We start from the raw sequence: 25,949 nt of genomic DNA, 5'->3' as shown, positions 1-25,949 counted from the left end.
TGGGAGGGTGTTCCACAGGGTGGACGCCACTACTGAGAAGGCCCTCTGCCTGGTTCCCTGTAACCTCACTTCTCACAGTGAGGGAACTGCCAGAAGGCCCTCAGAGCTGAACCTCAATGTCCAGGCAGAATGATGGGGGTGGAGACGCTCCTTCAGGTATACTGGGCCAAGGCCATTTAGGGCAGGCTTCCTCAAACTTGGCCCTCCAGATGTTTTTGGCCTACAACTCCCACGATCCCTAGATAGCAGGACTAGTGGTCAGGGATGATGGGAACTGTGTCTCAAAACATCTGGAGGGCCGAGTTTGAGGGAGCCTGGTTTAGGGCTTTAAAGGTCAGCACCAACTCTTTGAATTGTGCTCGAAAACGTACTGGGAGCCAATGTAGGTCTTTCAGGCCCAGTCACCAGTCTAGCTGCCGCATTCTGGATTAATTGTATTTTCTGGGTCACCTTCAAAGCTAGCCCCACGTAGAGCACGTTGCAGTAGTCCAAGCGGAAGATAACTAGAGCATGCACCACTCTGGCAAGACAGTCTGTGGGCAGGAAGGGTCTCAGCCTGCGTACCAGATGGAGCTGGTAGACAGCTCCCCTGGACACAGAATTGACCTGTGCCTCCAGACAATGGCAACTGGGAATGACAGAATGCAAACCAGAATTGGCCTGAACCAGGGGTGGAGAGGGAGGTGTCTATGCAGCTCCTTGCCAATTGCCCAAAGGATCCGAGGCATGTCTCTGCACATCCTTACCAATTTTGCCAACGTTGTACGTTCTTCCTAGCCCCACAGTCTGGTCCTGGACTGTCCATTTCTGGAACAGCTGCTTGAACATGGCTGACTCTGCCCCATCATGAACCGTCTCCAGGTTAGTGCTCTGAGGGTAGCCTTTCATCTGAACGAATTCCTGTAACAAGCAAGGAAGGAAGGAAGGAAGGATAGGCTTTGGGTCCTGCCTCTAGCGCAGGTTTCCTCAGCCTTCAGCATGTTGCTACTGAAAGAAAGCCAGTGTGGTGTTGGACTAGGAACTGGGAGGTAAAGGTAAAGGGACCCCTGACCATTAGGTCCAGTCGTGACCAACTCTGGGGTTGCGGCGCTCATCTCACTTTATTGGCCAAGGGAGCCGGCGTACAGCTTCTGGGTCATGTGGCCAGCATGACTAAGTCGCTTCTGGCAAACCAGAGCAGTGCACGGAAACGCCGTTTCCCTTCCCGCTGGAGTGGTACCTATTTATCTAGTTGCACATTGACATGCTTTCAAACTGCAAGGTGGGCAGGAGCTGGGACCGAGCAACGGGGCCTCACCCCGTCGCAGGGATTTGAACTGCCAACCTTCTGATTGGCAAGTCCCAGGCTCTGTGGTTTAACCCACAGCACCACCCGCATCCCCAGGAACTGGGAGACCAGGCTCCAAATTCCCAGTCACCATCTCTCAGCCTAATTCTTCTCCTCACAGGGTTGTCGTGAGGATAAAATTGGGAGCGAGAGAAGCACCCATGCCACACTGAATTCCTTGGACATAAATGTAAAGGTGGGGACATAAAAGTGAAAAATAGATTTACAGCAGGGACAGTGAAACTCAGGACTGCCGGCTAAATGTGGTTCTACAGCTTATTTTTAAAAAACTGAGCATGGGGGAAGAATAATAATCCCAGTAAACCTTCCGTTTCTACCAACAGGCCTGAAATAAGCCACAGCAACTGCAGTCGGGTTGTGTGTTTTATGGTTGTTTGACAACCATGTTAAGCAATTACTGGCAGCGGCAAGAGGAGGGGGCGGCTGGAAGGGAAGTTAGCGCACCCTAACAAAAGCTGCTTAAAGGCCTCTTGCACATATCCTCCGAAAGGCTAAATAAGGATAGTGACAAATACTAGAAAACAGAGGCAGTCCCTGGTAAATTGGAACATGCAAAACTGGTTCACCTTCCAACCTTGCATTTTAAAAAGAATTATATACACATCTTTCTGTCTCTGCATTTCCCATCTGCAGACAACTGGGGCATTTGAAATTATAACAAAATTGCAGCTTAGCTGAATTCTCATGCCATACCAAGGCCTTAGACATAGCTGTTTGCTTCTCCATCTTAGAGGCTCCTTTGCCCTTCCAGACGTAGATTTTCATCCCGCCGTGATCCAGAATGTAGCAGTCCTAAGGCACAAATGAGAAGTTTATGATTAGCACAGGAAGAATTTCTCACAGCTCCTCGATTGGTTTCGTGTGTTTCTGTGTAAAATGGTCGAAAACTATAAATCCTTGGTTCCCCACCCACCTCTTACGTAAACAGGCAAGAGGAATGTCTCAACCTGAGGCTGATGACAGGGGAAGAGACTCGAGACAAGATTAAAAAAATAATAATGTTGTGAGAGGCAATCTTATGCTCATGACAATGGCCAGCAGCTGCCACTCTAGACCAGCTGTCTCAGGTTGCTGGCTAGTCAGTTCACATGTGGATTCTGAATGCAAGCCACGTCTTATGGCCAGCAGGTGGGGAAAGTAGAAGAAACACATGTGGCAGATTTACATGTGGTTAGATAGTAGAGCAGGCATGTCCAAAGCCCATTTCGGGGGCCTAATCTGGCTCGCTGGTCGGTTTATTTCCTGGGGTAAAATCCTAAAAACCCTAAACAACGTCAATCTTAAAAAAAGCTCAACAAGGTTGGGGTAAAACCATAAAAAATTCAACAACTTCAATCCTAAAAAAAAGGTCAACAAAAGGTCACGGCCCTTCACTTCATCAAATCTGGCCCTCTTTGAAAAAGGTTTGGACACCACCAATACTGGGGCTGTGCACACACTATGAAAGCACACTCAAAAGACATTCTTTCTGTTAATTCTGGGCACTGCAGTTTACAAATGGCAATTTCCAGCAATCATTAATGAACTACAGCGCCCAGAATTCTTCGAGGGAAAGAATTGTGGCGTGTGTGAGCCATTTATGGGTTTCAGCAAATGTTTCCAAGAACATGTACTCAGAATTGAGTACAGGCAGCTCCCATTTTGCACACATTCAAGGCATGTGCAACCACTGACACTCACACTGTTTTCGGTCCTGGAAGGGGGAAGAACAGGGACAGAACAGTGCGGGGGTGGGGTGAGGGCAAGATGAGGCAGGCGTATGTGCAACCCACCAATGACCTGGAACGTAACACATGTGTGAATGGGAAGTTGCCCATACAGTGGTACCTCTGGATATGAACGGGATCCATTCCAGAGCCCCGTTCGCATCCTGAAGTAAACGTAAGACGCAATTGCACATCTGCGCGTGTGTGGGTTGCGTTTCGCCACTTCTGCGCATGCGTGTGACGTCATTTTGAGTGTCTGTGCATGCGCAAGCAGCGAAACCTGGAAGTAACATGCTCCATTACTTCCGGGTCGCAACCTGGAAATATTCATCCTGAAGCTACTTCAACCCAAGGTATGACTGTACAAGGTTGCAACCACAAGTGATTTATTCCATAGAATTACAGTAATCTCGGTGTAAATGGTTTGTGGATTGCAGCTGCCAGGGGTGCATAGAGGCAGAGAGTTCTCTTCCATCCTGAGTTCATTGCGACCAGCACTGTTTGAGTTGGGCTACAGCTTAGCTTCTGCTATAACCTACATTGTTTAACCAAATTAATTTCAGTGGAAGGGAAATACAGAAAACAACACAATTGTTTATGTAATGTTTGCAGGCTAAAAAACCTGCAGTGAAACCACTCGTTTTTGCTTGCATGGTTTCTGTTCCTGACCTCCAAGGAACACATGAATCAAAGCAATTTCCATTTCTTTTTCTGACTGATTTCTCAAACACCCCCAACAGCTACAGGCTTGGTTTTTAACATGGGCGTTAGAAGAAGAAGAGTTTGGCTTTGATATCCCGCTTTATCACTACCTGAAGGAGTCTCAAAGCGGCTAACAATCTCCTTTCCCTTCCCTCCCCCACAACAAACACTCTGTGAGGTGAGTGGGGCTGAGAGACTTCAGAGAAGTGTGACTAGCCCAAGATCACCCAGCAGCTGCACGTGGAGGAGCGGGGAAGCGAACCCGGTTCACCAGATTACGAGTCTACTGCTCTTAACCACTACACCACACCGAGGCCCCTGAAGAATGCACATCCCCATTTTGGACTTACGTCATGGCTCAGCATATCCTGCATGAGGGGCCGTTTGGCTTCTTCTGTGACTTGCATTTTCCCTCCGGAGTCCGAGACACTAGAAGAGAGGCAAGTGGGAGGGAGGAAGAGAGATTTGTCTGCTCTTTCGCTTCTGCGTTCAACAGATTGGCCAACTCCCCCAAACATTTCCTCTAAAGTCCCCCTAAAATTTTACTCGTCTCCCTTCAAGTCCCTGTCCCTGCTCAAGTGAATTCATGTTTTCATGTTCATCATTCAATAGCTGCAATGCCAACTGATGGCACATATGTGAAGGACAGCCGTCACATCAAATATCACACCTCCACATCGCAATGCTTTTTCACACATTCTGCTGCAAATCATGGAATGGTCAAGTCATTGAGTGATGAACATGTTTGCGTGAATCCACACAAAGACTTGCCAGCACCCAAGGGAACCATCACTTATTTGCTTTGGTCAACCAGATCACATCGAGACTATTACTATTCATAAAGACCGATCTTAGTACCATGTAGAGACTTTGCCTCTTCTTGCTGCTTCCTTGGGGGGGGGCTGCCCACCTCTTTCCTTCCCCCCTTCCACTCTGCATGACCCAGCAGCTTCCCAAATGTCCCCTTCTCCTAGCTCTGCTAGCAGGCGGGATTTTGAAAGCAAAAGGGGCAACCTTATTTTCCTTCTTTCAGTCTATTCTATGAGCACTAAATACCGCATTTTTCGCTCTATAAGACGCACCAGACCACAAGACGCACCTAGTTTTTGGAGGAGCAAAACAAGAAAAAAAATATTCTGAATCTCAGAAGCCAGAACAGCAAGAGGGATCGCTGTGCAGTGAAAGCAGCAATCCCTCTTGCTGTTCTGGCTTCTGGGATAGCTGCGCAGCCTGCATTCGCTCCATAAGATGCACACACATTTCCCCTTACTTTTTAGGAGGGAAAAAGTGAGTCTTATAGAGCAAAAAATACAGTACCTCTTTCACTCCCCTGCTGCATCAGTGACAACTACCACTGAGCTTCGCATGCAAAAGGAAAGTCTTATAGACCTACCGATAGAGTGAGACGTTTGTCTTCCGCTGCTGGTCCACCACCTCATCAGGAATGGCAGGCTGGATTTCCTGCAACCTCTCCCCAAGCTCGTTCTCCATCACCTTCATCAAGTCTGGACTGGCTTCTTCCACCTCACCCTCCACCACCCCAATCTCAGCTCGACCCCCACGCTCTCGGTCACGGATATCTTTGGCCAGAAGCATCGCCTAAGGAACACATGAGGAGCACAGGAAACAGCCCATGACCAAATGGGACCACATAGTCCATCTAACAGTCTTGCCCACACTGGTGATGTCAGAGATTGAACTCAGGGTGCCTTCTGAAATGCACGGCCTATGCTCTGAGCTGTGGCCCTTCCACACTACTCATATGTAAACATGTATGTTTAGTTTCAGAAGATTTAAACTCTCTGTGGCTGTTTACACCAGAGTTTCCCAAATTCCAGCTGTTGTTGGACTACAGCTCCCATCATCCTTAGCTACAGGACCAGTCAGGTCAGGGATGATGGGAGTTGTAGTCCAAGACCCAAGTTTGGGAAACCCTGGTCTACACTGTTGACTCTATAGGATTTAATCTGCACATGCAGTAGAATTGAGGAGTTGTTATTGCTGTCAGCACATAATTACTATTACTCCTGGTGGAGTATAGGGTCGGGTTCAAGGTGCTGGTCTTGACCTTTAAAGCCCTTTGCGACTTAGGGCCCTCGTATTTACGGGACCGCCTCTCCTGGTATGCCCCGCAGAGGACCTTAAGGTCCATGAATAACCATAGTTTAGAGGTCCCAGGCCCTAAGGATGTCAGACTATCCTCCACCAGGGCCTTTTCAGTGATGGCTCCGACCTGGTGGAATGCTCTGTCCTGTGAGACTAGGGCCCTTCAGGATTTATCCTCCTTCCATTGGGCCTGTAAGACAGAGCTATTCCGCCTGAATTCAGCCTGATCTCTTATTTCCCTTTTCTTCCCTTCCCCTCCCCTTTTATGAAGATTACCTGTTCTGAGACCCCACAGCTAATTCTCCCCTGACCTCTTCACTGGCCCAAGTAGGACAAATTCAGCCAGCAAGCCCTGGTGATTATCTAATGCTTATTAGATAGTTTTCCCCTAAATTGATTTCTGAACTTTGAATTTTATTGTTATTCATGTTTTTATACTGTATTTTATGCTGTTTTTACAATTAAGTCTTTTAGATTTGTTGCTAGCCGCCCTGAGCCTGGTTTTTGAACCAGGAAGGGCGGGGTATAAATAATAATTTATTATTTATTATTACTAATCAAACTGAGCAGCCAACAACAAACAAATGCTGCCAGCCTTCTTCTTCTCCCTGCTCCTACTTTGCCTTCCTCTTAGCAAAGAAACTCTTAAAGCATCAAAAAATGTAAGCCTGCAAGGTTTCCCTCCATGAGTACAGTAATTGCATCTTGATCTTGTTGGTGTGGACTATGGTAAAAGGTTTAGACCAGCCTTTCTCTTTTTTTTTTTTTTTTTAAATAATTTTTATTGTGTTTTTTCAGACGTATACAAAAAAGGAAGAAAAAAGAAGCACAGAAAAAACAAGAAATAGACCAAAAGAAGATAAAAAATTCATATCCCTTCAACAACCTATTTCAACTTTCTATCGAGCTTCCCCACATCTCCCGCTCAATGCATTCTTAACAATAAATTTATCAGCAAATTATAACCTTGTTTCATGTATTTCTTTTGTACTTTCAATTGCAGTTTAAGTTTAAATCCCTTACTGCTCGTTTACTCTATAAACAAAACATATTATCATTTTTAACATTTAAACTTGGATTCTTTCAATAATGTTATCCAATTTCATAAATGTTGCACACTCATTACTGGGGCTAGCATTTCAAATTATGCGTCATTTTATAGTTCATATAGCTTATAAAATTTTTGCAGGTAATTCTTAAATTTTTTCCAGTCCTCCTCCATTGCTTCTTCTCCCAGATCTCGGATTCTGGCAGTCATTTCGGCCAGCTCCATATAGTCAATCAGTTGCGTTTGCCACTCTTCCAGTGTGGGCAAATCTTGAGTCTTCCAATATTTGGCGATCAGAATTCTTGCTGCCGTGGTGGCATACATAAAAAACGTTCTATCCTTCTTTAACACCCCCTGGCCGACAATACCCAAGAGGAAGGCCTCCGGTTTTTTAGAGAAGGTGTACTTAAACACCTTTTTTAACTCGTTATAGATCATTTCCCAGAAGGCCTTCACTCTTGGGCAAGTCCACCAAAGGTGAAAAAATGTTCCTTCAGCTTCCTTACACTTCCAACATTTGTTATCAGACAAATGGTATATCTTAGCAAGCTTGACTGGGGTCATGTACCACCTGTATATCATTTTCATGATGTTTTCTTTCAAGGCATTACATGCCGTAAATTTCATACCGGTGGTCCATAACCTTTCCCAGTCTTCAAACATGATATTATAACCAATGTCTTGAGCCCACTTTATCATGGCTGATTTAACTGTCTCATCCTGTGTATTCCATTTAAGCAGCAAGTTATACATTCTCGATAATACCTTGGTCTTTGGTTCTAACAGCTCTGTCTCAAGTTTCGATTTTTCCACCTGGAATCCTGTTTTTTTATCTAGCTTAACAACTTCGTTAATTTGGGCATAGTGAAACCAATCTTGCACCTTATCTTTTAAATTTTCAAAGCTCCGCAACCTCCAATTGTCATCAATTTTTTCTATTAATTCCCAATATTTCGGCCAACCGACCTCCATATTGGGTTTTTTCCGCGCCTTGGCCTCCACTGGTGATAACCACCTCGGAGTCTTACTTTCCAATAAGTCTTTATATTTCATCCAGACCATAAAGATTGCTTTCCTGACAATATGGTTTTTGAACATTCCATGTGTTTTTACCTTGCCGTACCACAAATACGCATGCCATCCTAACGAATTGTTAAAACCTTCCAGGTCTAGGACATCTGTATTCTCTAATAAAATCCAATCTTTCAACCAGCAGAGGGCTGCCGCCTCATAGTATAACCTTAAGTCCGGCAGGGCAAACCCCCCTCTTTCTTTTGCATCAGTTAGTATTTTAAACTTTATTCGGGGCTTTTTGCCCTGCCAGACAAACTTTGATATATCCCTCTGCCACTTTCCAAAACATTCCACTCTGTCCACGACCTGCAAGGTTTGAAATAGAAACAACATTTTTGGCAAAACATTCATCTTAACAGCAGCAATTCGGCCCAGCAAGGAAAGCTTCAGTCTCGACCAAATTTCCAAATCCTTTTTAACCTCTGACCAACATTTCTCATAATTGTCCTTAAATAAGTTCAAGTTTTTAGGCGTCAAGTTTACCCCCAGGTATTTCACTTTCTTGACCACAGTTAACTCTGTTTCCTTCTGAAACCCCTCTATTTCTAAAGGCGTCAAGTTTTTCCCCAAAACTTTAGTTTTCTGTTTGTTCAACTTAAATCCTGCCACCCGACCAAATTCTTGTATCAATTCCAGAACTCTTTTTGTACTAGATTCTGGCTCCTGTAATGTTATTACTAAGTCATCTGCAAATGCTTTCAATTTATATTGTTTCACTCCGACCGTAATCCCCTGTATTTGCCGGTCCCTCCTAATCATGTTCAACAAAACCTCCAGGACTGATATAAATAATAGTGGGGATAGGGGGCACCCCTGGCGTGTTCCTTTTTCAATATGGAACTCCTCTGTCACCACATTGTTCACTATCAACTTAGCTTTTTGTTCTGAATAAATTGCTTCTAAGCCATTTTCAAACCCCCGTCCCACTCCCATCCCTTCCAAGTTCTTCTTCATAAATTTCCAAGAGATATTGTCAAAGGCCTTCTCAGCATCAATAAAAATTAACACTGCTTTAGTGTTAATATTTGTTTGTAAAAGTTCCAGGATATCAATAATATTCCTAGTATTGTCAAACAAATGCCTACCAGGAAGAAAGCCTGCTTGGTCCTTATGAATTACTTCATTTAAAACCTTTTTCAATCTACTTGCCAAAATGTCTGCAAATATTTTGTAATCCACATTTAGGAGTGAGATGGGACGGTAGTTTCTAAGTTGATTCTTTTCAGTTTCCACTTTGGGTATCAATGTGATGAAAGCTTCTTTCCACGTTTCCGGTGCCCTTCCTCCCCCCATAATCTGATTGCAAACCTCCATTAATGGAAGAGTTAGGTAGTCTTTTAATATCTTATAATACTTGGAGGTGAGCCCATCTGGGCCTGGAGATTTGCCCAACTGCATATTCTGAATGGCACCCTCAATTTCCTGTTGTGTTATTTTACAGTTCAAGATTGATCTCTTCTCCTGGGATAGTTCTGGTAGACCATTGAGTTTCAAAAATCGTTCCATCTCAGACACTTCCTCAGGCCCTTGTGTATACAACTTTTTGAAGTATTTCTGGAAACACTTTCTAATTTCACCTGGTTTCTGGATATTTTTCCCTTCCACCTCTAGATTGGTAACATAATTAAATTTCTGTCTTTTTTTCAACTGCCATGCCAGCAGTTTTCCACATTTGTTTGCTGACTCAAAGGATCTTTGTCTCATTTGTTTAATTTTCCATTCCACTTCTTGGTTTATCAATTTCAAATATTGTGCCTGATAGAATTTGATCTCTCGCAAGATCTCTTTGGATTTTGGTTTAGATCTCAATCTTTTCTCTCCATCTCTTATCTTCTCTAGTATTTTATCCTTTTTCCCATTCCAGAGTTTTTTCTTAATTGTGTTTTGTTGTATCAGAAACCCCCTCATTACAGCTTTGCTAGCGTCCCAGACTGTTCTTTTTTCCACTGAGGTGTTCAAGTTGATTTCAAAATAGTCCCTTAATGTTTTTTGGGCCTTCTTTACAAACTCTTGATCTCTAAAGAGGGTGTCATTCATTTTCCATCTGAAGGATCCGGCTGGCGTAAGTCTCAATTCCATTTTCAGGGCGTTATGGTCGGAGCAAGTCTTTGGGCAGATTTCCACTCTTATAGTCTTCGGTGCCAGCCCTCTAGTTGTCCAGATTTGGTCGATTCTCGTCCATGACAAGTGGGCCTCAGAAAAGAAAGTTCCCTCTCTACCTAGGGGGTTCCTTGTCCGCCAAATGTCGATCAAATCCATATTGTCTGTCAGTTCAAAAAAAGTTTTCGGTAGTCTGCCATCCTTAGTTAAGTTTTGGCTCTGTGACTTATCCATCAAAGTGGAGACTACCCCATTCATATCTCCCATCATAATGATGTTCGAATAGTCCAGATAGTCCAGTAATGTCTCGTGCAGCTTCTTATAAAATTCTGCTTTCCCCTCATTTGGTGCATAAATTCCTAATATCAAAACTTTTTCTCCTTGGGATTGTATTTCAATTGCCAAGATTCTCCCTTGCTCATCTTTAAACAGAAATTTCGGTGCTAGGTTCTCCTTTACGTAGATCACCAGGCCTCTCTTTTTTACTTTGTCTGACGAAACAAATTCTTGGCCTAGTCTTTTGTTAATTAGTACTTTCCTGTGGAGCCTAGTCACGTGCGTTTCTTGCAAGCAAATTACATCCAAATTTTCCTTTTTCAAAATATGAAAAATCCTTTTTCGTTTTTCCGGGGAATTTGCGCCGTTAATATTCCAACTGTACAGCTGCAGAGACATCCTGTATCAATCTGTTGTTGCTCTCTATGGGGTGTCCTCCTTTTTATCTGGGTCCGAGGGAGATGGTATTGGTTCCAATCCAGGCTGTGGCGGAGGCCAAGGAACTGCTGTTCCCTTCTGAAGATCCTCTCCGTAGTCGTGCAGGAACTTCTGGTTGTCCTCTTTTGTCTTGATTCTAACCTTCTTTCCTTTGTATTTAAAAGATAGGCCTTGTGGGAACTCCCACCTATAGGGTATTCCGTTGCCTCTCAAAAGTCTTGCTAGGTCAGTATAAATGGCCCTGAGATCCAGTAATTGTTTTGGTATATCCTTATAAATTTCCGCTCTTCTATCCTGGATCTCAAGTGATTTATTAAAATGAAGGTCAAGTATTTTGTCTCTCTCCTGTTTGGTCCTTAGGATAATCAAGCAGTCTCTTGGTCTGTCCTTCCTGGTGACACTTCCCAATCTAAATGCCGTTGTTATTTTAAAGTCTTCGTCCTCCTTTATTCCCCAGAATTTGGAAAATTCTACTGTCAAGAAACCAGTCAAATCTTCCTTTTCAAGCTCTGGGATAGAGCGTAATCTTAAATTATTTTCCCGATTTCTCAGTTCCACCATAGACAGGTAGGCCTGCTGGTCACTGATGTGCTTATGTAGTGGCCTTACCTCTCCTTTCAATTCATCCACTTTTTGAATTGCTTGATCCGCTTTTTCGTTCGCAGCTTCGGCCAGTTTCCGATTCTCAGCAGTAGCGTCTTTTAAATTCCCAATTGCTTGTGAATGCTGTGCCACTTGTTCAGATAGCTTTGTAATGGAGGATGTGGCTAAATCAATTTTTGCTGTTTGGTCATCAACCTTCTTGTTTAAAATTGCAAATTGTTGTAGCATTTCCTTCAGAAGTACATCAGATCCACCTGCAGCCATATCCTCTATTGCTAGTTGTTCAGCTTCCTTTAGTTCAGCTGTTGTTGAAGGTTCAGTTCCCTTCAATTCAGCTACTGTTGGAAGTTCAGTTCCCTTCAGTACAGCAGGAACTGATGATCTACGTGACTGGGAAGTCAAAGTTGTTTGCACAAGCTGGCCTTTTGCTGCTTTCGCTTTTGCAGATCTTGTTTTCGGTTGGCCACTCATTCCCCACCTGTCTATGAGTCAAGGTCAAGCTGTCCAATGTTCCATGGAAAGGACAGACCTCAATGTAGATAACCACCGCGGAGAGACAAAGCAAAGTTAGTTCCCAAGAAGTTGTAAATCCCAGTCTCCACCAGAGGGAGTACAGTTGGAGGGAGTACAATTGGAGTTCAGGAGAGAAGGAAAAAAGTTATGGTCGCCATTAAAGATCCTGCAGCTAAATAGTTTAGCAATAGTCCGATAGTCCTTAAAACATTTCTTTCCACCTGCAGAGCCCTTCCAAAGTTGCCAGAAATATCACCTCCCAAGGCGCAGGATACAGTTACTTAGTTATATAGTCCAGAGTTGCCTCTATGTATCTATCTCGATTTTATAAATTGTATCCGCAAAAGACATTCTTTTCCCCTGCCATCCCGAGGCTGGGTTTTAAACTTTAAAGTCCCCAAAGGAGAAGGTTCCACACTGTAGAGTAAATTAATTAAGAAGAAAACTTGCCTTTCATTTCAATCCTCAGTTCTGTCAGACGCATAATACTTCCACTTTTAAAATCCTTTTCTACTGCTTCCAGCCTGTCAGTTCCTTTGCCTTTGATCTGTAAGCTTTGCCGGGAGACGGACTTCCTCTTTTTCGTCTCCCGCTTTCAGCCGAATTTCAAAATTTGTAAATCCAAAATAGAGTAACACTTACTCACGAGTAGATAATTTAGAATCCAATGGTCGAGGAAGAAAGGTCGGCGCTCATCGGCAGCAGCCGCGCGGCTTCGCTCCCGCAGAAAGAGCGATGAACTCTCAGCACCGCTTCCCCTCTGCGCTTCCGGAACCCCTTACGGGGTCCCTTCTTCGTTTCGGGGGTCGCTCCAGGTGCCCGCTGAGTCCCACGGCCACGAGCTCACTCTGCTCGTGGTTTTAGACCAGCCTTTCTCAACCTCTCTGTGGCTCGGTCTCCACATGTTGCTGGACAGCTCCCATCATCCCTGGCTAACAGGACCAGTGGGCGGGGATGATGAGAATGGAGTTGAGCAACATCTGGAGAACCAAGGTGTGGCGTTTGCCTCCTAGGATGGGTCATAAGGAAAGGGTTAAAATAGGTGTGATGTGATTGGCCAGTGAGAATGCAAGGGGGGAATAAAAGTTAGAGTGGGAGGTTTTGAAAGTTAGTTGAGTTGAGTTGAGGTTTGGGAGTAGAGAGTTGAGGTTTGGGAGTTGAAGAAGGAAGAGGGAGGTTTAGGTGTGGGTTGGTAGAGTTGTATTGTGAGAGAGTGAGAGGAATTGTTAGGTTGAGTCAGATAGATAGTTGGAATAATCAGTTTGGAGTTGTTAGGAACTAAGAAACTGACAAGAAAAAAATTAACTGAAACCATGAAACCATAAGCTTGTTCCTGCATTTAAAAATAAACTTGATTATTTGTTAATGTTAACAACTGTCTGGACTCCATGTGTCCCCATGAGATACGGGGTGGTGGCAGCCAAGAAAGCAATCCCAGTGGTGGCACAGGGTCAATAGACCGTCAAACGTCCGTCCGGGGGCCCTTTGTGATCGCCACACAAGGTTAAGAAAGACTGTTAAAAAAAAACAGACCTCCAAACCTGGTGTGCCCACTTTAACATGTAGTTTGTCCCTCAGTCAGAACCTCAAGGAAGTATAAACTCAAGACAGCGCCTCCTGCTAGAGCTCACACCTTCATGCGCTCCTGCTTGTTGCTCTGCGGCCCGTTCCACTGCACAATGACTTTGCCGAGGTCCAGTAGGAAAACGTCGCCGCCGTTGAAGCTGTCCCAGCTCATCTCCACCTGCGAGTGTTGAAGGCAGGAGACAGGGGCAGGGAAGAGAGGGAAGCGGTGAGTTAGAGCAAGGCAACCAGAAGCTGAGGGCACTTTCAGATGGGGGGGGCAGGGACAACTCACCTCTGTAGCTATCACATTCCTCTTGCCCTTGACGTGCAACAGACGCTTGACGTTGTAGACATTGGTCTCCACGTGGTTCAGCCCAGACGCCACACCCCCTTTCTTGTAGCTGTTTGGGGGAGAGAACTGTGTGAGAACTGTGCAGGCTGGGTAATGATCATTTGTGACTTCCAGCTACGGAAGAACTAGCAAATGATGAGTAGAGAAATATCCAACCAATGCTGTGGTAATCATTTCACTGTGGCTTCAGATTTTAATCAATCAGTTAGATGTATTGATTTTAAAAGTGTGTGTGTGTGTGTGTGAGAGAGAGAGAGAGAGAGAGAGAGAGAGAGAGAGAGAGAGAGAGAGATTGAGAAAGAGAGATACAGTGGTACCTCGGTTTTCAAGCGTCTTGGAAGCCGAACGTTTTGGTTTGCGAACGCTTAAAACCTGGAAGTAAATGCTTCCGTTTTCAAACACACCATGCAAGTCGAACAGCTTCTGCTGAATCTGTTCAGATTCTGCTGAATCTGAATCTGTGTATCTGAAGAAGTGTGCATGCACACGAAAGCTCATACCAAGAACTAACTTAGTTGGTCTTTAAGGTGCTACTGGAAGAAAAAAAAATTGTTTTAGCTTCTGCTGAGTTTTTTTTTTTCAATTTTCTCCATTGAATTTGCAGAGCGCCCTTTGCGCCTCTGTTTTCAAACGTTTTGGAAGCTGAACAGTCTTCTGGAACGGATTATGTTCGAAAGCCGAGGTACCACTGTAACACCAATCAGGGATGCCATCTCGCCCTCAGAATTGTGGGTGTCCATCACCGTAATGAGGGCTCCTCCAAAAACACAACTCCGTGGGGAGGAGCTCAGATGTGGAGGCAGAGAGCCTCTTTCTCTGCATCTGAGCCCCCCCCCCAAAAAAAAAATCTGGAAAAAGGAGCCTCACCTGCTGGCTGCAGAGGGCAGAACTGGACTGCTTCTCTCTCGGATGCAGTGCCACAGAGGCTGACTGGCTGCCTCTCTCTGGCTTTCCTTATTGACTTTGTGGGTGCCTGGCCCCCAGTTATATTATTGTGGGCACCCAAGCACCCATGGCCCCCTGGAGTTGGCTCCTATGACCCCTATTAATAATAAGGTAAAGGTAAAGGGACCCCTGACCACTAGGTCCAGTCGTGACCAACTCTGGGGTTGCTGCGCGTTCCCTCCTGTGTCTTCCAAGATGGCACCCGGCAACCACGGTTCTTATAAGTATATTAAAAATAGCCAAGCTTTTAAGCATGTTGTATGATTAATTGGCCAACCTAGCAGTTCAAAAGCACAAAGTGCAAGTAGATAAATAGGTGGGGCGACTCTGGCCGGAAGGTAAACGGCGTTTCCGTGCGCTGCTCTGGTTCGCCAGAAGCGGCTTAGTCATGCTGGCCACATGACCTGGAAGCTGTATGCCGGCTCCCTTGGCCAGTAAAGCGAGATGAGCGCCACAACCCCAGAGTCATCCGCGACTGGACTTAATGTTCAGGGGTCCCTTTACCCTTTGCCTTTAAACAATTTAAGACGTCTTTATAAGATCCCTGCTGCTGCGGTAACCCGCCTAAAGGTAAGGTCCATGGAAAATGGTTGAGGCAGCAAGTTAAATGACGGGGATTTTAAGGATGCTTCAGGTTTGACTCATAAAAAAGAATTTACTTTAAAAAGCAAGAGGGGTTGGGGAAATTTTCGTGGCAACATGAAGCAAATATATGGCACTTTTCGGTAGGTAGGAACTTCAGCCCCGCAGAGACTTGGCGCTTTATCCCCATCTAGTGGAGTTAATAGTTAATGCAGAGTTCTTCGTGATCAGCCCTTCCCAGACTACAGTGGTACCTCGGGTTACATATGCTTCAGGTTACAGATTCTGCTAACCCAGAAATAGTACCTCAGGTCAAGAACTTTGCTTCAGGATGTGAACAGAAATCGTGCTTCCGGCAGTGCAGCGGCAGCAGGAGGCCCCATTAGCTAAAGTGGTGCTTCAGGTTAAGAACAGTTTCAGACGCAAGAAAGCGAACTGGACTCCTTGGCAGGTTTTGAATAAACATTCACAAACTTTTTATTGATAATAATCAGCTAAATAGTTTGAGGATCTATACAACTTTGTAAGATGCAGAAAACAGCATTCTTAGAGAAACCAAAGACTGGAACTGAGGAAAGTTGGGGGGTGGGTTTGTGGGGGGGGAGGAAAAATTGGGGGGAAAACAAGGATGATATGTTTTTGGATAATATGTCTTGTTATGATTTTGAATTAAAAAAACCAAAAAACTAAAAAAACTAAAAAACCCACAAAGAACAGTTTCAGGTTAAGAACGGACCTCCGGAACAAATTGAGTACTTAACCCAAGGTACCACTGTATTTCTTTCTTTATTACATTTATATACCAACTTTATTACACTTATATGCCACCTTTTCATCCAAGGAGCTCAAGGTGGTGTAACATGGTTCTTGCCTCCCTGCTGTGTCATCACAACAAACCTGAGAGACAGTGACTGGCCCGAGGTCACCCAGTGAGCTTCTTCTTGGCAGAGTGGGGACTCAACATTTTAAGCAGGGGGGCACTTACTTCTGAAGTAGATTTGAGGAGGGGGCACATGGGGGGAGGAGAGGAAGGAGAAGCTCAGTTGGGCAAATGGAAATCCTTCCGCTCACTGGCATACGAAGGGGGGGGCAGGGGAAACGGTGCCATCGCGGCTGCCCCCCCAAATGCACACCACGCCCCTGCGAGCGATGCACCATGCCCCCGCCCCCTGCCCCCACAGGTGATGCGCCACGCCCTTGGAACGCACATCAGCCACGCCCACGCCTGTTCTCCACTCCAGGGGCTACAGCATGTAGCTCTGCAGAACATGAGATGCCAGAGTTTGCCCCACACCGGCACCTCGGGCTCATGCACTTATGTGCATATGCTCACTAAGAAATATTCCACTAAGGGGGCTGATCCCAGGAGAAATACAGTTCTTGCAAACCATATTAGCAGAACATTAACAAGGCAACTCCCCCCAAATCCCAATACAAGGCCAATACAGTGGTACCTCGGGTTAAGTACTTAATTCGTTCCGGAGGTCCGTTCTTAACCTGAAACTGTTTTTAACCTGAATTACCACTTTAGCTAATGGGGCCTCCTGCTGCCTCTGTGCCACCGGAGCACGATTTCTGTTTTCATCCTGAAGCAAAGTTCTTAACCTGAAGCACTATTTCTGGGTTAGCGGAGTCTGTAACCTGAAGCGTATGTAACCTGAAGCGTATGTAGCCCGAGGTACCACTGTATAGAGACGGTGGTTGATGTGGGATAGGTACAAGGAAACTGCAGTGGTTAGGTAATCTTAGAGTCTGAACTTAATAGTTTTATGCGTATGACTTCACATAAACTGAAGTAACAAGCCATTCCTACTGTTTTTGCAAATAAGTTGAACACAACCCATGGGCTCTTTGATTTTCTGTTGATGCTTCTTAATAATGGTATGTAAACAGCTTTGTGAGGTCTGCCTGAAAAGGTGTATATAAAGCAAGCACTATATAAAAGATGTATGGAAGCGAGAACTGGACTATAAAGAAGGCTGATAGCCGAAGAATGGATGCTTTTGACTTATGGTGCTGGAGGAGACTCTTGAGAGTCCCATGGACTGCAAGAGGGTCAAACCTCTCCATTCTGAAGGAAATCAGCCCTGAGTGCTCACTGGAAGGACAGATCCTGAAGCTGAGGCTCCAATACTTTGGCCACCTCATGAGAAGAGAAGACTCCCTGGAAAAGACCCTGATGTTGGGAAAGATGGAGGGCACAAGGAGAAGGGGACAACAGAGGATGAGATGGTTGGACAGTGTTCTCAAAGCTATTAACATGAGTTTGACCAAACTGCGGGAAGCAGTGGAAGACAGGAGTGCCTGGCGTGCTCTGGTCCAGGGGGTCACGAAGAGTTGGAAATCAAATCATGACAGAGGTGGTTGTCAGAATTGCCTCCACATCTGCCACGCTACTGCAAGTTGTCAAAAGCCTGAGAGTCTGTTATTACACAACCATCTCTTCCATGTAGAAATATCTTTGGAAGCACAACATCCACATGTTTATTCTGCTTCGAATAAAATGTAACCAGATTCTGGGAACAAGTAGCATCAGAGAATGGATCTCACTCCTTGCTTAAGAATACTCGTGGGTCATGTGGCTGAGCACCACCAGGAGACAGAATAGTAAAATGGTTTGCAGGTGCATTTGCCTAAACAAACAACATGTTGTTTGCTAAATGATAGGAAACAGACATCTTCTTTATCCACCCTCTGGCATAACTTTATTCAGAAATGCAAATTTCATTGTATGATTTGTAGATACTATTACCTGGAAATATAACACCCCTTTGTTTTTAAAGCCTTTCTCCAGTTTTAAAAGAGGAGAACATCATTTCCCTGTAGATATGTCTGTTAAGAACTCCAGAGGATTTGAGGGATGGGGAAGACAAATGCTTCTCAAAATATTTGTTGAAACACAGTGATCCTTGAAATTGGCAGGTCTCTGAATAAAATGATGCAGTTCTCCAACGAAAAGCATGTACGAAAATGCATTAAAGTATACGGGGCAAAGTATACGAAAATGCGGGACGCGGGTGGTGCTGTGGTCTAAACCACAGAGCAAAGGGCTTGCCAATCAGAAGGTGGACGGTTCGAATCCCCGCGACGGGGTGAGCTCCCGTTGCTCAGTCCCTGCTCCTGCCAACCTAGCAGTTCGAAAGCACGTCAAAGTGCAAGTAGATAAATAGGTACCACTCCGGCGGGAAGGTAAACGGCGTTTCCGTGCGCTGCTCTGGTTCGCCAGAAGCGGCTTTAGTCATGCTGGCCACATGACCCGGAAGCTGTACGCCGGCTCCCTCCGCCAATAAAGCGAGATGAGCGCTGCAACCCCAGAGTCATTTGCAACTGGACCTAACGGTCAGGGGTCCCTTTACCTTTAACCATGCATAGGGTTGCACTATTACCCTTCTGACAGATGACATCTGCTTAACCTCTGTGACTCAGAGGCCCATGCCTCTTTCTGTGGTACTCTAGATTTGACAAAATTATTTACAGGAACAGGTGGTTCTTTGGAGTATAAGAAGATCAACTATGGGACAGTGACAGATTATTTAGGGCGATATACTATCATAGTTAAAGCTGCTGCTGTAATTTAGAGAGTGACTACATTCCACAACGCGGGTAGCGCTCTGGGTTAAACCACAGAGCCTAGGACTTGCCTATGAGAAGGTCGGCGGTTTGAATCCCCGTGACGGGTTGAGCTCCCGTTGCTCGGTCCCTGCTCCTGCCCACCTAGCAGTTTGAAAGCAGTCAAAATGCAAGTAGATAAATAGGTACCGCTCCGGCGGGAAGGTAAAGGGCGTTTCCGTGCGCTGCTCTGGTTCTCCAGAAGCGGCTTAGTCATGCTGGCGACATGACCCGGAAGCTGCACGCAGGCTCCCTCGGCCAATAAAGCGAGATGAGCGCCGCAACCCCAGAGTCGTTTGCGACTGGACCTAACAGTCAGAGGGGTCCCTTTACCTTTACCTTTGCGAAAATGCACATCTTAATCAAAATGACATACAGAGGAGCATTATTCAGGGGGGGAAGCTGATTTGACCGAATATGTATATTAGGCAAATCAGCATACAAAAGAGAAATGTGCAGTCAAATGCTTTCATTTCATGAGCACTCCCCCCCCCCCCCGCAAATTAATGTGGATATGTGATGAAACTGAGGTTGGGAAACTGAGGGACACTGAAACTGGCAGGCTAGACCCTCCCTGCAGGGATGACCCAACCTTGATGGCAGAAAGTGAGGAGGAATTAAAGAACCTTTTAATGAGGGTGAAAGAGGAGAGCGCAAAATATGGTCTGAAGCTCAACATCCAAAAAACGAAGATCATGGCCACTGGTCCCATCACCTCCTGGCAAATAGAAGGGGAAGAAATGGAGGCAGTGAGAGATTTTACTTTCTTGGGCTCCATGATCACTGCAGATGGTGACAGCAGCCACGAAATTAAAAGACACCTGCTTCTTGGGAGAAAGGCGATGACAAACCTAGACAGCATCTTAAAAAGCAGAGACATCACCTTGCCAACAAAGGTCCGTATAGTTAAAGCTATGGTTTTCCCAGTAGTGATGTATGGAAGTGAGAGCTGGACCATAAAGAAGGCTGATTGCCGAAGAATTGATGCTTTTGAATTATGGTGCTGGAGAGTCCCATGGACTGCAAGAAGATCAAACCTATCCATTCATAAGGAAATCAGCCCTGAGTGCTCACTGGAAGGACAGATCCTGAAGCTGAGGCTCCAATACTTTGGCCACCTCAGGAGAAGAGAAGACTCATTGGAAAAGACCCTGATGTTGGGAAAGAGAACAAGGAGAAGGGGACAACAGAGGATGAGATGGTTGGATAGTGTTCTCAAAGCTACCAGCATGAGTTTGACCAAACTGCGGGAGGCAGTGGAAGACAGGAGTGCCTGGCGTGCTCTGGTCCAGGGGGACACGAAGAGTTGGACACGACTAAACGACTAAACAACAACAACAGACCCTCCCTGCAGGGAGGCTCAGGCAGCAAAACATCTTGGGCAGGCCTTGCCTGGATTGACAAGAAAAGGGCTGCCTGCTGAGATGTTGCCATTCCCATGACAACCCCTTACTCACATGAGACCTTGCTTGAAGTAGCCCCTGAAGAGCTCAGACTCATGGCCCTGCACCTCACGGTGCTGCACAGGAACCCCACCGAGGTAGTCGTCCAGTTGGGTGGTATAGATGGCAGCACAGCCCTGCTCGTCCAGCGAGGAACGTTTCCCAATCCAGTAGTGGATGTCATAGGACAGAGCGCTGCCCGATTTACGGGTCTGCAGGAGGGACAGACGTCATTGGGATAAATACCATATTTTTCACTCTATAAGACGCACCAGACCACAAGACGCACCTAGTTTTTGGAGGAGGAAAACAAGAAGAAAAAAAATATTCTGAATCTCAGAAGCCAGAACAGCAAGAGGGATCGCTGCGCAGTGAAAGCAGCAATCCCTCTTGCTATTCTGGCTTCTGGGATAGCTGCGCAGCCTGCATCCGCTCCATAAGACGCGCACACATTTTCCCTTACTTTTTAGGAGGGGAAAAGTGAGTCTTATAGAGCAAAAAATACGGTAAGTACAGTCATAGGGTCCAGGACCCCTGACTTGCAAATAATAATAATAATAATAATAATAATAATAATAATAATAATAATAATAAAAAATTTATTTATACCCCACCCTCCCCAGCCAGAGCTGGGCTCAGGACGGCTAACACCAATAAAATCACAGTAAAAATATAATAGGGGGAAAAGATGGGGGGAAACCAATTTAAAATACAGGTTAAAATGCAATTTAAAATGCAGCCTCATTTTAAAGACCATAAGGGGAGGGAAACATAAGGGTCAGACCGAGTCCAAACCAAAGGCCAGGCGGAACAGCTCTGTCTTGCAGGCCCTGAGGAAAGATGTCAAGTCCCGCAGGGCCCTAGTCTCTTGTGACAGAACGTTCCACCACAATGGGGCCAGTGCTGAAAAGGCCCTGGCTCTGGTTGAAACCAATCGAACCTCCTTGAGCCTTGGGACCTCCAAAGGGTTGTTATTTGTGGACCTTAAGGTCCTCTGCGGGGCATACTAATAATAACCAAAGTCCCTGAATGAAAAAGAGCACTGAGTTTGCTCCCGGCTTAGAATCCCAACAGCAGGGTTTCCTAAATTTGGGTCGCCAGCTGTTTTTTGGACTACAACTCCCATCACCCCTAGCTAGTGGTTAGGGGTGATGAGAACTGTAGTCCAACGACAGCTGAAGATCCAGGTTTGGAAAACTTTGCCCTGGAGCCATTCCACCCTAAGGCCCACCACTGCTCTTCAACCTTCACAGCGCATCACTGTCTGCAGCCACTAGCTATGGGATTGTTTTTGTCCATAACAGAAGCTTGGAGTGACCCAGCTCATCTCCTAGGACAGCCTTCTTCAACCTTGGGTCCTCAGACGCTACAGCTTCCATCTTCCCTGACCATTGGCTAAGCTGCCTAGGGATGATGGGAGTTGTAGTCCAACAGCATCTGGGGACCCAAGCTTGAAGAACTGTGTCTTAGCAGATAAAAAGAAGAGGTCCTATTGCTGTGCAGGATGAAGTATGCTGTGTCTAAATGTATTTATCACTCTCTCCAGCAGATGTCATTGCAAACATTAGGCATTCCACTTATCCTCCCCCCCCCCCCCATTTAATGATCCTGGTTTCCCCCCCAATGTGAGGGGGCAACAGGAAAAGTCTTGCATGTTTACCCCACACCTAGGGGAAGGACTCAGTGAGAGGGTGCGTGCTTTGATGGTAGAATGTTCCAAGTAACACCTTGGCACCATGTATTAGCAGGTGACCTTTGCCTGATGCCCTGCTGATCAAAGCAGAACAGGGACGGCACCTCCAGATGTTGTTTGACTCCAACTCCCATCAGTCCCTGACAGTATGGCCAATGGTTAGGAATGATGGGAGCTGTGACCCCCAGATTCCCCACCCCTGTTGTTCATGTGTTTCTATCTGCCAATACATGTGGGGTTTGGGTTTTCAGCTTACAAATGCAAATGTTGCCTTTGAGTGCTTGGGATGATGCGCCGGAAGAGAAAATATTCAGGGACTGGGTTAGTCCACTTGTTAAAATAATAATAATTTATTATTTATACTCCGCCCATCTGGCTGGGTTTCCCCAGCTACTCTGGGCAGCTTTCAACAGAACACTAAAATATAATAACCTATTAAACATTAAAAGCTTCCCTAAAGAGGGCTGCCTTCAGATGTCTTCTAAAAGTTAGGTAGTTATTTTTCTCTTTGACATCGGGTGGGAGGGCGTTCCACAGGGCAGGTGCCACTACCAAGAAGGCCCTCTGCTTGGTTCCCTGTAACTTGGCTTCTTGTAGTGAGGGAACTGCCAGAAGGCCCTCAGCGCTGGACCTCAGGGTCCGGGTAGAACGATGGGGGTGGAGATGCTCCGTCAGGTATACTGGGCCAAGGCCGTTTAAAGGTCAGCATCAGCACTTTGAATTGTGCTCAGAAATGTACTGGGAGCCAGTGTAGGTCTTTCAAGACCGAAGTTATATGGTTTCAGTGGCCGTTCCCAGTCACCAGTCTAGCTGCCGCATTCTGGATTAGTTGTAGTTTCCGGGTCACCTTCAAAGGTAGCCCCATGTAGAGCGCATTGCAGTAGTCCAAGCGAGAGATAACTATGGCATGCACCACTCTGGCGAGACAGTCTGCGGGCAGGTAGGGTTTCCACCTGCGTACCAGATGGAGTTGATAAACAGCCAGTGGCGTAGCGTGGGTTGTCAGCACCCGGGGCAAGGCAAGTAATTTGCACCCCCTAACCCGTGGATTTGCGCCCCCTTAACCTGTGGATTTGCGCCCCCTAACCCCCAGATGTTGCGCCCGGTGCGGCCGGCCCCCCCATGCACCCCCCACGCTACGCCACTGTAAACAGCTGCCCTGGACACAGCTGCCCTGTTACGGCCTGAAGCAACTGAAATCAGCCAGCACAGGCAGGACTTTCCTGTTAGCCTGCATGCCCAATTTATTTTAGACCTAAGATAAGGGTCAGCAGCTGGCAGACCCTAAACAAATCCCGGCCTCTGAAGGATGGCGTTTGGGCTTCCCAGCTGACTCCATTGGAGGCGGATGGGGAATATGGCTGGGTGGCATCCCCAGAAACAGGATTGGGCAGGATGATGCTGGGGGGGGGGGAACCTGGAGCCTTTTGCCCATCTCAGAGTGGCTTTGCAGCTAAACTAGAGCTGACTGGGGTGATGGAAACCAGTAAGCAAGGATCTCCACTTACCGAGAGGAGGACATAGCAATCACCTTCGTAGAAGCTCCCATGAGCTTTCGGAGGCACCAATACCAGGTCCATTTTCTGGGAAGGAGAAACACAGTACATTAAGCAACCCCCTGACCCAATTTGGTGGCTTCAGTGACACGGCCTCCACCCATCGATGCCCCCAACCCTCTCTCAGGCATCCCGTGGTGATGCAGACGATTTCCTTATAAAATACTTTCAATTTACATTTTCAATTCAAAACAAATGTTTAAAACTTTTCAAAAAAACCATTTCAGACTTATATGAATAAGGTAAAGGTAAAGGGACCCCTGACTATTAGGTCCAGTCGTGACCAACTCTGGGGTTGCGGTGCTCATCTCGCTTTATTGGCCGAGGGAGCCGGCATACAGCTTCCGGGTCATGTGGCAGCAGGACTAAGCCGCTTCTGGCGAACCAGAGCAGGGCACAGAAACTCCGTTTACCTTCCTGCCAGAGTGGTACCTATTTATCTACTTGCACTTTGATGTGCTTTTGAACTGCTAGGTTGGCAGGAGCTGGGACTGAGCAACGGGAGCTCACCCCGTCGCGGGGATTCGAACCGCCACCCTTTTGATCGGCAAGTCCTAGGCTCTGTGGTTTAACCCACAGCGCCACCCGCGTCCCTTGTATGGATAAGTGCTTAAGGCTAAAAAATTGATTAACAGCAGCACCCGGCTCACAAAAAAAATGGACCTTCCCTATCTCCATTCATTGCTGCTATGTTATACTACAGGGGTCAGCAATCTCTTTCAGCCATGGGCTGGTCCACCGCCCCTCAGACTATGTGGTGGGCCCGACTATATTTCTATTGGGGGGGGGATGAACGAATTCCTATGCCCCACAAGTAACCCAGAGATGTGTTTTAAATAAAAGGACACATTCTACTCATGCAAAAACACACTGATTCCCGGACCGTCCGCGGGCCTGATTGAGAAGGCAATTAGGCCGCATCCGGCCCACGGACCTTAGGTTGCCTACCCCAGTTAATACTCAATGGTTGTTGGGGGAAAGAGATGCTCCCTTAAGTATCTCAGGCTTAAGCGATGTGAATTACAGGCAGAACTTGTGGAGTTCCCATAGTTTCAGTGTAATGCAGTGGCGTAGCGTGGGGGGTGCAGGGGGGGCCCGGCCACACCGGGCGCAACATCTGGGGGTTAGGGTTAGGGGGCGCAAATCCACGGGTTAGGGGGCGCAAATTACTTTCCTTGCCCCGGGTTCTGACAACCCACGCTACGCCACTGGCGTAATGTGCTCTAGACAAAATCCATGCTGGACTAGCTGCAGTTTCTGAACTATCTTCAAGGGCAGCCATATATAATGCATGTTACAGCAGCCAATCAGTTGCCAGCACACGCAGGATGGAAATTAAGCAAACTGAAGCTTTCAGGAGCAGGTAAGTACAATTATAGGAATGATCTCCACCTTTGGAATTTCAGAAAGATGGCCACATTGCCTAGCTAGGTAAGAGATGGCAGGTTCGGTAACCTTTTGCTTAGACCTGAGAAAATTTCATTGTCCCACCTCAATTCTCCAGATGATCAGTCCAGGTGTGTTGGTAACAGTCTTGAAGGCACTGGTGAGAGCCATGGTGGCTTTCAGTTTTTGGAATACTCAGCAAAACCTGACAAATAAGAACAAACAGGTTAGCCTGTTACCAAGGGCAGAATATGGGGTGCAACTTTGCCACGAAGCTCAGTGAGTGATCTTGAGCCAGACTGAGGTTTTTTCCACAGAGTTGCTGTAAGGATAAAACGATGAGGGGGTGGAACACACCATGTACCTGAAAGAATGAAACCTTCCCTATGGGCCCTCTCAGTTACTAAAATTGACAGGGAGGGATGCCTCTTGGTTGTCCCACCATCCTCAGAAGCCCATGGGATTTCCCAGGACAGAGCCTTCTCTGTGGCAGCCCCCTAAGCTGTGGGACTCCCTCTGCACCAAAGTGTGTCAGGCACCTTCTTGTATTATGCAGCTTCTGGCAAATGCTGAAGATTAACTTTTTTATCCTAGCTTTTGACCCTTGAACTGTATGTTTTTAGGAACCTTCTTATTTCTGCAGTTTTAAGTTGTTTCTAATATTGTAACCCACCCTGGGACCTTAAGGTGTAAAGGTAAAGGGACCCCTGACCATTAGGTCCAGTCGTGACCGACTCTGGGATTGCAGCGCTCATCTTGCTTTACTGGCCGAGGGAGCCAGCGTACAGCTTCCGGGTCATGTGGCCAGCATGGGTAAGCCGCTTCTGGCGAACCAGAGCAGCTCACGGAAACGCCGTTTACCTTCCCGCCGGAGCGGTACCTATTTATCTACTTGCACTTTGAT

The 25,949-nt window shown here is 46.3% G+C and overlaps 1 protein-coding gene across 2 annotated transcripts in view; it reads right to left on the bottom strand.

Annotated features, from left to right (window-relative positions):
• The window catches only part of AVIL (advillin), a 52,191-nt gene that overhangs the window by 20,124 nt on the left and 6,118 nt on the right, over positions 1–25,949 (bottom strand). For both annotated transcript variants that reach the window (XM_081898557.1, XM_081898556.1), the window contains exons 2-10: positions 25,151–25,250; positions 23,612–23,686; positions 20,426–20,622; positions 13,773–13,881; positions 13,548–13,658; positions 5,150–5,355; positions 4,107–4,185; positions 2,042–2,140; positions 747–900 (exon numbers count right to left, since the gene is read on the bottom strand). In XM_081898557.1, the coding sequence (XP_081754683.1) occupies positions 747–900; positions 2,042–2,140; positions 4,107–4,185; positions 5,150–5,355; positions 13,548–13,658; positions 13,773–13,881; positions 20,426–20,622; positions 23,612–23,686; positions 25,151–25,216 (1,096 nt within the window). In that variant the 5' untranslated portion in view covers positions 25,217–25,250. The remainder of the gene's footprint in view (positions 1–746; positions 901–2,041; positions 2,141–4,106; positions 4,186–5,149; positions 5,356–13,547; positions 13,659–13,772; positions 13,882–20,425; positions 20,623–23,611; positions 23,687–25,150; positions 25,251–25,949) is intronic.

Source organism: Podarcis melisellensis (genome assembly GCF_964234715.1).
Source record: "Podarcis melisellensis genome assembly, chromosome: 2".
In the NCBI taxonomy this organism is placed as follows: domain Eukaryota; kingdom Metazoa; phylum Chordata; class Lepidosauria; order Squamata; family Lacertidae; genus Podarcis; species Podarcis melisellensis.
The sequence above is the reverse complement of the archived record's forward strand: the minus strand, read 5'-3'. Positions and strand labels throughout refer to the sequence as shown.